This window comes from Eutrigla gurnardus (genome assembly GCF_963514095.1).
Source record: "Eutrigla gurnardus genome assembly, chromosome: 2".
NCBI classification, from domain to species: Eukaryota; Metazoa; Chordata; class Actinopteri; order Perciformes; family Triglidae; genus Eutrigla; species Eutrigla gurnardus.
The window spans coordinates 15,144,420-15,156,215 of NC_139916.1; the positions used below are offsets into that span (position 1 = coordinate 15,144,420).

Here is an 11,796-nt window from a genome sequence, read left to right on the forward strand (position 1 = left end):
ATGATATATGTGATCCTATGATATAATCTCATATGATTTATATGGCTCTCTATGATGTAATTGGCTGTTATTTTATAGGATGTAATGTTATGTGATCCTCAGATGTGATCCTATATGATGTCATGTAATGTGATCATCTGTGGAATGATATTGTTTTGTATGATGTGAGTCGCGCCATATCGTGTGATTGGATATGATGTGATCATATGTGATGAGTAGCAATGTATTTATTCGATTGTATTTAAGGTTTATTTAGTCATGGACAGTAAATGCACCAGAATTAGCAAAAATGTCTATTTTGCATCTGTTGTCCATGGGCCGATGTGATCTGATATGGATCTTATGGACGTGATGTATGTGTATTCATTACCTTTGCTCAGTCCAACTCTCACCTCACCCGTGGCCAGTTCCTGCTGTGATCCAACACATGCATTCATTCATTCATTTTTATCCTTAACCCCCCCACCTGTTCCTGCTGGCCACCTCTCATCCTCATCCATCACATCCAAAACACCTGTTCAGCCTTCTTCCAGTATTTACCCAATCACAGTTCAACCCTCACCTAAACCTGGTCTTCCCTACTCCCTCTCTCTTTCACCCCACGTGACAGGCCGTCCTCACCAGCTAAGTGCTAGATTAGCAGCATTACCTCTAAGTCAGACAGTCTCTTGGCCGGGGGAAAGCTTGGTCAGCTGAGCGGTTTCGTCACATGTCTCAGTTGCTCGAACAAAAGTGAAACAAGTGCTCGCATAGTTATATGAAATGCACTTGCCTAACTCGGTTTTGAAACACAGGAAAGCAAAATCTCACAGTACACACATAACGCTGAGATTTCTAGTATTCTGTAGTTTGGGCAGGACATTATTTCAAATTAAATAAATCTCAAAAATCACTGCACCTGGCTTAAAGTTTTTGATAATGAGTTAACATTCCCAGCACCACATGATGATCGGTGCATGTGCTGGTTCTGAGCGAGGCTGCAGGGTGTGTGTGTGTGTGTGTGCGTGTGTGTGTGTGTGTGTGTGTGTGGCAGTGGGGGAAGTCAGCGAGGGGAGGCAGATCAGATCAGGGGGAGGGTGTGACTGTGGCCTGGTGGACCATAGCAAGGGAACAGTATGTAGGACAAGGCCTTGCACTAGCTAACCTATTCTGGCTAGAGCCATGGTTGGGCGTGCTGAATTTCTGCATGCATGATCAATGGCACTGAATAAAAAAGAGAGGAGAAAGACAGTGGCATGGGGGAGGGGGAGGGACAAGTTAGAGCAATTTGAAAAGATACCGGTAGAATAAAGTAAAAACACTTGGCTTAATTCTTTTTTTTTCTTTTTTCTTTTTTTGATTATTAACTTAAACCCAAACAGCTAGTGAAGAGGACAGTTAAGAGACAACAATGTCCAACTTTTGAGCAACTTTGTCTAACTTGTTTCAGGGACATAAAGCGGTTTCTCAGATTTCTACATCTTGTAAAGAACACACATCAAAGCTAAATCTGTGTGTGTTGGTGTGTGAGAGCCGTTTTCAGTGCGCTCAAATTGCACTTTTTATTCGTGCCTTTTCTCTGTCCCATCTCCCTCCCTCTGTCTCTGTCCTTAAAACACTGTGATAGCTTGTCCAATCCAAGTCTTCACCGCTTTTGTTTCCTTGACCAGAGCTGACCCAGAGTGGGAACCCATTGTCTGCGAGCGACCTCTGACCTGCCAGGGCCTGGGACCTGCTCCCCACCACCCTCGAGGCAGTTTGAAAGAAGTTGAGAAGAGAGAAAGAGGTTTAAAAAAAGGAGACTTTTGACCATCTGAAAAGCTAGAAGTCAGCAGCAGCAGCAGCTTTCTTTTTGAAGCCAGAAGCCGCCATTTGCATGCAATGCAAAATGTAAACAAAGAAACAAGTAGTTCCAGCAAGATCCCATTGAGTGAAATGCTGATGAAAAGGGATACAAATGGAATGTTTGTTGACGGATAAAGAAAAAAACGAACAAGAAAAAAAGAGTATGAAAAAAAAAACGGAAGCCAGGAGACCATTTTAAAGCACTCCATTTGCTGTGGGTGTTTTTTTTTCTTCTTCTACCTGGCAGGTGGCAAGCCAAAGAAATTATTACATGAGAGAGCGTGGAAGGGAGGAAACAAGCACACCTGTGGTTGCACCAGGAGCCCCACCTCCGTTCTCCGATCACAATCCCTCCATCCCCCAGGGGAAGGTGTGGCAAAGGGAGAGAGAGAGAGAGACAAAGGGAGGAGAGAAAGGGAGAGGAAGGAAGAGATTGTGGGGGAGATTTACAGGTCTCTTCAACAGTTGACTGAAGGTTGAGTTAACCTTTTATTAATCATACGCACACAAAACAAGCTGGACTGACGGCGGTGGAAGGCTCCGGGAGGCTTGGGAAGGCGGCTGTGGGCTTCCTGTGAGCACAAACAGACCACAACCTATTTACCCTGATGACACAGGACTATTTCTGTCTGTCGGCTGTGTGAGTGGAAGCAGCAGCAGCAGCAGCAGCGGAGATCTACACTTTAATACCACACAGACGGTTGGGCGGATAAACGCACACACACATGCAAACTATAGGCACCGCACAAAGGCTTCTGGTTACAAATCCACAGAGACCTAACACTTAAAGACAGATTGTCAATACTGCACTTGCCACAGTGGAAATTGGTATGGGAGTCACAGTTTGTTAAAGGACTATCCATCCATCACTGTTGTACTGCGTGCATTATTAACTCCCAGATAACTAATTATCTGGCATCCTCTGTCACGCTACAGAGCTTTGCTCGGCATGATATTAAATCGCAGCATCCGTTCAATCCAAAATGAGGTGCTCATTTCAAAGTGACACATACTTAGCACCTCAAAGCTTCTTTTTCTCTCTCTTTATTGACAATATGAGTATGTTTAAAAGGTGGTAATGATGATGAATTGATGCTTTTTCCAGTTTATACTTATTCATATTTACACGCCCGCCCTCCGTGTTTACAACTTCACGTCTGCCCCGACCTCTTCCAGGGGCGAGATTATGTCACTTAGCAATTGCTGGAAATGACATCATGACACATACAGATGGAGTCACGACCATCTTTGAGACCGTCGTCGGGGCCAACCTGAAAGGACTGTGGCGTGACTCATCATCTCTTTATCGGAAGACGTGCCGTGGGTAATGTAGTGTTAACACATGATGGATTTCATGCCAGGGCCTCGGAGCAGGTCGGAGGAAAGAAAGGAAAAAAGGGAAAGAAAGGCAGAGTGAGGGAAAAAAAGAGAGGGAGTGGGGAAAGAGAGAAAGAGAGAGGATGCATGATGGGGGGTGATCTAAGAGAGAGTTTTGTGTGTAGCAAGATATCCATACCACCTATATCCTACCTTACACACATACAGACAAGTGGAGTTGCAGTGAGTCCTTGTATCTCTTTTAATCCTTTTTCCACTCCCCCCTCCATGTCTTTTCGCAGGACCTATCAACGCCATTCCTTGCTTCTATTTATAGGAGATCACTGTCCCCCCTGTCCCTCTGCCTGAGTGTAGATCTGTGTGTGGGTTTCAGGGTACCTTCAATAAACCAACGCTTCTCACTTCTAATCTCAATGTGGTGTGATTCACTGAACAGGACACATGAGAAAGCCAGTTACAAAGAAAGGTGTGTGTGTCAGTGTGTGTGTGTGTGTGTGTGTGTGTGTGTGTGTGTGTGTGTGTGTGTGTGGTGGGGGAGGGGTGAATGAGGTTGATTTATCCCACCTGTCCAGTTGTTTCCGGTGCATGCATGTCGATCCGCGACTGACTGCTGAAATGTATTCCACGAAGGCCTGGGAACTCACAAATCATCCCTGGAAAGTTGGAAAGTGTGTGTATTTATTGCCGTGGATGTGTCCGTGCGTGCGAATATGCTAAACACTTTGTAAACACTTTTTTGCATGATGCCAACACGTGGCTCGGGACAGTGCAGCTGCTTTATTTGCGTGCTGCAGTGTGCAGGCCCTCCAGCCTGATGGAAGGCTGTGATTATTGATTTATAAGCTCACAGTTAAATTGTGCCCTGCTTTGGATTCTAATCACCCACAGACATATTAGATCTTCACCATTATATTTGATGTATTTTAAAGGGGTAGCTCACATTTTTGGGGGTTGGGTGTCGAGTAAACTTATGAATGCAAGCTTCAAACCACAGGTTGTCTGAAGATTAACATGATGATGATGATACATTGTGAGATAATCTTTGTAATATATTTCACTGATTATAAAAATGTAAAGCTGCATTAATCAATATTTTTGTATGATTATTATTGTATATTTTGTACAATCAACGTATCAAATTGAGATTATATCATATTTACACACCGACAAAGACTTTAACCCAACTGCTCAGTCCCAAAAGTGGCAGACAGACAGAGTGACTAGATGTTGAATGTTTGTTTCTCAGGAGTTGGTGTCGAGCAAAATAGAGTGTGAATATTGGACTTAAACTTGTCTGGCGAGCCACGTGAGCACTAATGTTGCTCTGCTGCCCTGGGTACGCAACTAGGCAACTGTTTGCTAACATGCTAACGCTTGTCTTATGAGTGACAATATGTCAGAGCTGTCTTAATTAAGGAACAAACTACCTGTTTGCATGCCATCACCACAACCACTAAAGTAAAGATACTACAAATGATTGGACACCCCATCAGGCCATCAGCAGTATTCTTAATATCAAATCACAGTTGCAAATTGTTGTAGCCATGCAAAGTGTCGGATCGCTGACAATCGACAATGCAACGAATTCAGCTTTAATGAGGTATTAATGGTTCACAGGAAGATGACAACTGATGCTTTTTTTACTGGATACAACTGAATGTGTCAGCGAGAACAGCAAACTATAGAGACGGTTCAATAGAGCAAATATAATTTGAGGAAAAGGTGTCGGAAAGTGTCACACAAAGTGAAGCAAAAGAAACATAATGAGGAGGTGAACAGGAATAACAAGCAGAGGGTGTGTGTATTCTTATACTGTATATTTCAGTGTGTGTGTCTGTGTGTGCAGCTGTGCGGTGACAGAAGCGGAGGGGAGGGGAGAGCAGAGAGGGTCCATTGTGGGTCTTTGTGTGGCTCAGATTGTCCTCTTCTCTGGGAAAGTGGAAACTCAACACTCCTCTCCAGAGGTCTGGTTACCAGGTGAGAGCGGAGGGAAAGAAAAGGGAAAAACAGAGCGGGAGAGCGAAGGGAGGGAGAGCTGCATAGGTGTGGAGAGAGAAACCAAAAAGGAGAGGCGAGGTAGACGAGACCATGAGATTCTGGGTACGAGAGCCGGCAAACTGAGAGAGAGTGAGAGATGAAGACAGAGATAGGAAGAAACAGCCTGAGAAAAGAATACACAGAGAGAGAGCTGAGATTTTGGTTTGACAAAAAAAAAAAAAAAAAACAATCCTGAACAAATTTCAGAATGTATTGCGTGCCATTCTAGATCATCACATGTGGCCTGAAGATGAAGTAATTATGTGATATTAAAATGATTCTATCAGTCTTATGTCCCCATAAAACCACAGCCATAGACGAATATAATGGGATCAGTTCTCCTCTGATGTTTGGAACAAATATCAGACACAAATGCCAGCATGTCCCCACGTAATAATAAAAGCCACGGCTGTGATCTTTTCCCACAATCACACACAGACTAAACTGAGACCAGTGGCACTCATTTATAACTGAGTTATAACACAACTCCACCTAGTGGCCACTTTAGGGACTTTTTAAAATGAGCAAAATATCTGCTCAACTTCCTGCAACTTGCTTCATCCCCAGAAATGAAACAAACATCACACATCATGTATCTGAAAATGTACATTTATTTTTCTTTTAGCACTTTTTGCAAACTTTATATATATATATGTATATATATATATTTTATACAAACATCACCTTATACCCGGAACACCAAAGTTTACAAAGTACAAAGAGGAGGTACATCTATTGTAGCTAGAAAGACCACTCAATTTCCAGACATATTCCAACTTGATTTTGATATTTTAAGACATATGTGATAAGGGAATGATTAAAAAAATACAACTTATTCAACTTAGATTGGGGAAAAATAATATGTGATGTGACTTTAAGGATGCCCAAACTTTTACACTTCCTTTTAAAAAAAATGTCCACAATATATCTGATATTCAGTATTTCATTTCTTACAATTATCTTCTCTTTTTTGTTTGTATCATCGCATGCATCATGGTATCAGAACTGATGAGTATCTTTCTACTTGAAATGTATTTATTTTTTAAATGCTGGTCATCATATGAGGTTCTCATCTTTTATCTGGTTGCAGTTAAAGGTTACAGTTGCATTGCAGTTAACTGGCTGCTGATCCATGTTGTTATCAACCCCCAAAAACTCTAAAACAAACCAAAAACATACCATGATCGCAGACACGTCAGATCAAAATCTTGTAAAGTACTATTGTCGATGTGTGTGCGTGTGTGTGTGTGTGTGTGTGTGTGTGTGTGTGGTTGTGTGTGTGTCACAGAAGAGGGAGATGGGGAAACCATGTGTGTTTGACACAAGTGTTTTGTGGATGCTTTAGCTCATTCTCCCTCTATATTGTCTGGAGTGGATTGTGGAGGCGTCAGCTCTGAGAACAGCTGCTTCTGACAAACTCTCTGTAAACACTATGTGTGTCAGTTGGGGATTGAGAATGTGTGTGTGTGTGTGTGTGTGTGTGTGTGTGTGTGTGTGTGTGTGTGTGTGTGTGTGTGTGTGTGTGTGTGTGTGTGTGTGTGTGTGTTGAGGGGGTGTTAGGACACTTTTAAAATCGCTAAGAGGAGACAAACCTTCCATCAAATAACCATTTGGCCCGTTTCAGCCGTCGCATGGCCCCGAGAGTGATGAGTCCTCTTCTGGTTGAAAACAAACATTTGAGCCGCTTTGAACCTTTTTTTTTTTTTTTTTTTAACAGAAGCTTCCCATTCGTATGCCGGAGCAGAGACTGATCCCGACCTCCTGCAATATCAAACACTGGCCCCTGAAAATCACGCCAGTGAATGGCGAGTCATCTTTACGAACACACATAGGCAATTCAACCGTGTACGTATCTGCTTGTGCATGTACGGGTGGATGAAAAATATGTATGTCCAGCTATGTGCATGCATGTGTCTATAATGTGTATATGTGTGTCTATAAATGTCTCTTTTTTTTTTTTTTTTTTTGCATGCTAGCAAGCAGACATCACTGTCCCCCGTTATAAGCATAGTCTGCCTTGTTGTGCATGACCAGTCCGTTCTCCACGAAGTAGAAGCTGTCTGACCGGGTCTCGTAAGGACACTCCACCATCTGACGGACTGAAAAACACACAACATATGCACCCATTCAAACAAACGCTGAAATGTGAAACGTCTGTCAGTATTATAGACTGATTGTTATTGAAATGTCAACATTCTTTGCTTCATAGGGGGCTCACAGGGAGGGGGGTCATGTGGCAAAACCAGTTAAGTAGGAATAAAATGTATTAGCTAATGTTAATGGCACCAAGTGGTTGTATATGAACTTTTCATGTGAAGGTTTCACTTTTATTTACTAAATATGATGCTAACATGCACATCGTGTACATTGAAAGAGTCGTTGGTCACTGTAATCATCCCTCCTCTCCACCGGCTGTGAAACAGTCCCTACAAAAGCAGCGACATTGTAAAACACAGAAGTGACAGAAATAACACAGAGGACAAAATCCACAGCCCTTGTTCTGTGCAGCCGGAGCTGATATGAGGCTTCAGCCATCTCAAATTAGCTGAATCAAGTGGGATTTTTAGGGGTGTCATTTAGTACTTATGATTTACTTTAAACTGAATATTCCACCTGCCCCGTTCACCCCCGTTATACCTCATTATCTTTTAATTTTAATACAATTTCATTTGTAAAACCAAGTGATGGCTTTTTTGCTCAGTAAGATTCCCAGTCACAGTGATTTCCCCTACCCCAATAGTCTGACGTTCTTCATTCACAAATGTGGGAATGATAGTCCAAACTAATGTTAAAATGTACAGTTTTTTGATTAAAAAGAAAAGAAATAGGGATTTTTTTTCATTGGGCCCTAAAGCTCTGTTCCTAGAGTCACCCCTGGGGTCCAGCAGAGTTATTTTTTTCTTGGTGGTTGGATGTCGTTTTGATGCAACTTATGAGAAGAAATAAGAAGATGCCCACTTGATTTGGCAAGCTCAGAATGCTGAAGTCTCATATTAGCTTCAGCTGAATTTAGAATGCATTCTTACATGGGAATGTGGATTTTGCGCACATTTTTAGTCATGCTAGGAAGGGATCTCTTTACGGCCAGTATGTAGTAGAGATATGATTGCATGACCAACAACTTTTTCAACTTTGTATTAAGATGGGACAATTTTTCTCATCAATATCTTCATTTATGCAGCAAAATGCTTAGGAATCTAATCAGATCATCTACTCTAGAGAGAGAAATTATTGTTCAAGAGCTATTGTGCTCACTAAAATGACACAATGACGCCACCAGGATGACACACTGTCCCATATACCATAAATGAGGGTCATGAAAATACATGAATACAATATTTTGGCCAAAATTACCCACCACAGCTTAAATACTGTATGTTTAGTTGAACAAAACTGTCCCATGTGTAGCGTAAAAGACTGGAGATTGTGTTGCTAATGTGGTGTGTGTTTACTTTATCACTCCAAATGATGAGCTCAATTGATAATTACTTTTTTTTTACTTTCGTTAAAGTGCTCCACTGTGACGCATAATGACAAGGAAGGAGTCACAAACCTCTTTAAAGGAATTTTAATTAGTAATAAAGGCTGATCTGTTGTTTTGGTGTTTGTATGGTACACAGATTACATAAACCTAAATTCAGTCTTCTCCTAGATATTCAAAATTTGGAAAAGGAATATTCATTTTAACATAACCACTTTTAGGTTTTGCTCATAATGTCTTTGGTTTAAGAAAAGATGACTCACCCAGGCTCTCAGACAGCTGAGGGAACTCGTAGATGTGTTCACAGGTGTTACGGCTGTTTGGGATACAGAAGCCAAAGTCAAAGTCAAAGCTCTTCAGCAGATGGTCGCGGAAGTAGTGCCTTTCGATCATGCGGAAGTTGTTCAAAGGTCGGTTTCCAACTGTGAATTCCACCCTGATTGAATGATACAAGAAGGGGAGACTGATATGTGACAGCGGTAGGTCTGTTCTTGACGAATTACAATGGGATTGCCGTCAGACCGCACTGGTTCAAACAAGAGCCTCGCTGACGATTGTTCTCATTGTTTGCAACAGGCAGGCGTGTTTTCCTTAGGTGTGTGCAGACGATGTGTGAGTCACTCACGTAGCTCCCACGGTCCTCAGTCGCAGGAAGGCCGGGGTGAACTGGTAGCGTACGAATCGGCCTGCAGTGGCGTCCGCCTCTCTGTTCTCCTCGTCGTCCTCTGAGACCCACGACACAGGACAGACACATTCCAGATCACGCAAACTGAGGGGTTATTTTTGTTTTTCTGAAACATGCTCGTGACACATCCATTTCCAGATAATAAGAGAGATGAGAAGAAGTTGCCAGCAGGGTCAGTACATTCACGTTTAAGTGCTCGGAAAGCCGGATACTTGACATTCGACAGCTTCATTAAAGAACAAACAGTACGAGGAGGAGGTGGATGCGTTGTTACCTGCATGTGGGGGTTTGGCGATCTCAAACAGCACAGTGCCCGTCTCCAGGTCTCTGATTTTGAAGCGTACGAAGTCGATGTTGTAAATGTTTTCCTCCGGTTTACAGAGGTACCCTGCAACAATAACACAGACAGCATTAGGTTAAAAAACACTGAGATGATTTACAAGCCATTGTAGTTGATGTGTGTGCACCATGAAAGCACAAACAGGATGTGTTGACACGCACAGAGATAACATGCAAAAACCCTCTGCTTGACTTTGTTAACACTCAGATGACAACCACACACACACACACACACACACACACACACACACACACACACACACACACACACACACACACACACACACACACTTAGCACACATAAACATGCACCCTAACCATGAAATAAGATAAGACAAAGCTTTTATGGACGCTTCTGTGGGATTATAGAGATATGCAGGAAAATAAGCACGTATATGTGTGCTGTATTTTTTTTTATTTTTATGATTTTTATTGATTAAAAACACTGATTATGACTTATCAATTTAATAGTGTCTTTGTCTCATAAGGGGGATCAAGCCTTAACTTGAATTTCTCCAGTTTAATTTCCTTGCAAATTTCACAGTGTTGCCTCAGCTGTAAATGTAACGAGAATCATGAATCACCATGTTGTCCTTATGTGTAATTAATTATTCATCTCAGGCCATGCAGAGGTGCTTCCTGTAGTGCTCTGCGAGGTCATTGGAGAATGTGATGTCATAAAAAAAAGATCCTGGCACATTTAAAGTCACATCACATCGAACCAAATAACAGAAACACGAGTATTTCCACGAGTGGAAGAATGAAGTCTTACACTTGTTTATGATGTCAGGTGTCTATAATTATATCACAGATATAATGTAATACCATCTGTCTCCATTTTCCAATGACAGCCATACGAGCCTGGACGTCATTTGCTCTAGTTTATGTAATGTATGACTGTATTCCGAGTCGGTGATAGAGACTCGGTTACATTGTGTTCCTACTTCACTCGGCCCAGGAAGAACATTACGCTTCATATGTCCGCGTAAACCGACAACAAGGGAGCTTGACAGAGAGAGAGAGAGAGGGGGGGAGAGAGATTCAAACCTCGCGTAGCCACCCGCAGTCCTAACACATCCTCCGGCGTGATGTGTCCGCTTTGTGTCCGCAGGTCTTCCTCCGTCACGGGCCTGCTGTCTACCTGGCTCCTCCGGGACTTGAGCCTCTTCAGAACCCCTCCGCCAGGCTTGCGCTCCCGCGGAGAAGCCGCAGTGCTGTGCCCGCCGCCGGAGACATTTTCAGCAACAGGCGCGTCGCTGCGGGCTTTGGCTCCGCTCATCGTCGAATCTCTCCGTCGGCCCTCCGTCTCAGCGAGTGTCTTCGCCCTTCTCCTCCGATAGAAGGCTGGGAGAGGAAGATGGCGTCCCGGCGTTGTATGTCGAATGTCGAGAAAACTGTCGGCGAACGGTCAAGCGCTTGTTTTTGTGAGCACATGCTACACAGTTGCCATGACAACTAGTCCGGCGAGCTATGAGGGGGTAAAGTGGTTCCTCGAAACGTCCACCGGGGGGTGCTCAACTCTCCAAGCCTAGGCCAACTACTAGTACTATACTACTACTGCTACTACTGCTAATAATAATATTAATAATAATATTATTAATAATAATAATAATAATAATAATAATAATAATAATAATAATAATAATAATAATAATAATAATAGTAATAGTAATAATAATAATAAATAAAAGATATGGTCGTTGTTGTATTGTGATCTATCTATCTATCTATCTATCTATCTATCTATCTATCTATCTATCTATCTATCTATCTATCTATCTATCTATCACAGACACACACACGCGCGCACACACACACACACACACACACACACACACACACACACACACACACACACACACATTAATGAATTAAACAAGTTTTCATTTCCTGATGTGATGAATGGCAGAGATCACATCACTTGTGTGTGACTTTTCCTGCCCTAATGCACATGAAAGGCAAATTTAACAGCAGCAAAGGCCCAGGCGTTATGCAAATGCAGGTTGAGCTGGCTGTGTGAGGGCTAATGAGCACTTCCTGCTGTTAAGATGCCCCAGGAAGCCTCAGTAGTCGGCACTCTCCATAAAGCAGC

The 11,796-nt window shown here is 42.5% G+C and overlaps 1 protein-coding gene across 1 annotated transcript; it reads right to left on the minus strand.

The window, feature by feature from the left end:
* Positions 1–7,127: 7,127 nt before the first annotated feature.
* LOC311029532 (protein unc-119 homolog B-like) lies at positions 7,128–11,113 on the minus strand. Its single transcript, XM_084034715.1, has 5 exons — positions 10,752–11,113; positions 9,640–9,753; positions 9,306–9,405; positions 8,944–9,116; positions 7,128–7,298 (listed from the first exon to the last, which is right to left on the minus strand). The coding sequence occupies exons 1-5, from the start codon at positions 10,981–10,983 to the stop codon at positions 7,186–7,188; spliced, it is 732 nt and encodes a 243-aa protein (XP_083890841.1). The 5' UTR covers positions 10,984–11,113; the 3' UTR covers positions 7,128–7,185.
* Positions 11,114–11,796: the final 683 nt, after the last annotated feature.

Coding starts and splice junctions, on each gene's coding strand:
- LOC311029532 (XM_084034715.1), bottom strand. CDS start 10,983: ATGAGCGGAGCCAAAGCCCGCAGCGACGCGCCTGTTGCTGAAAATGTC. Junction 9,754..10,751: donor ACTGCGGGTGGCTACGCGAG/GTTTGAATCTCT, acceptor TTATTGTTGCAG/GGTACCTCTGTAAACCGGAG. Junction 9,117..9,305: donor CTGAGGACCGTGGGAGCTAC/GTGAGTGACTCA, acceptor TCATTCAATCAG/GGTGGAATTCACAGTTGGAA.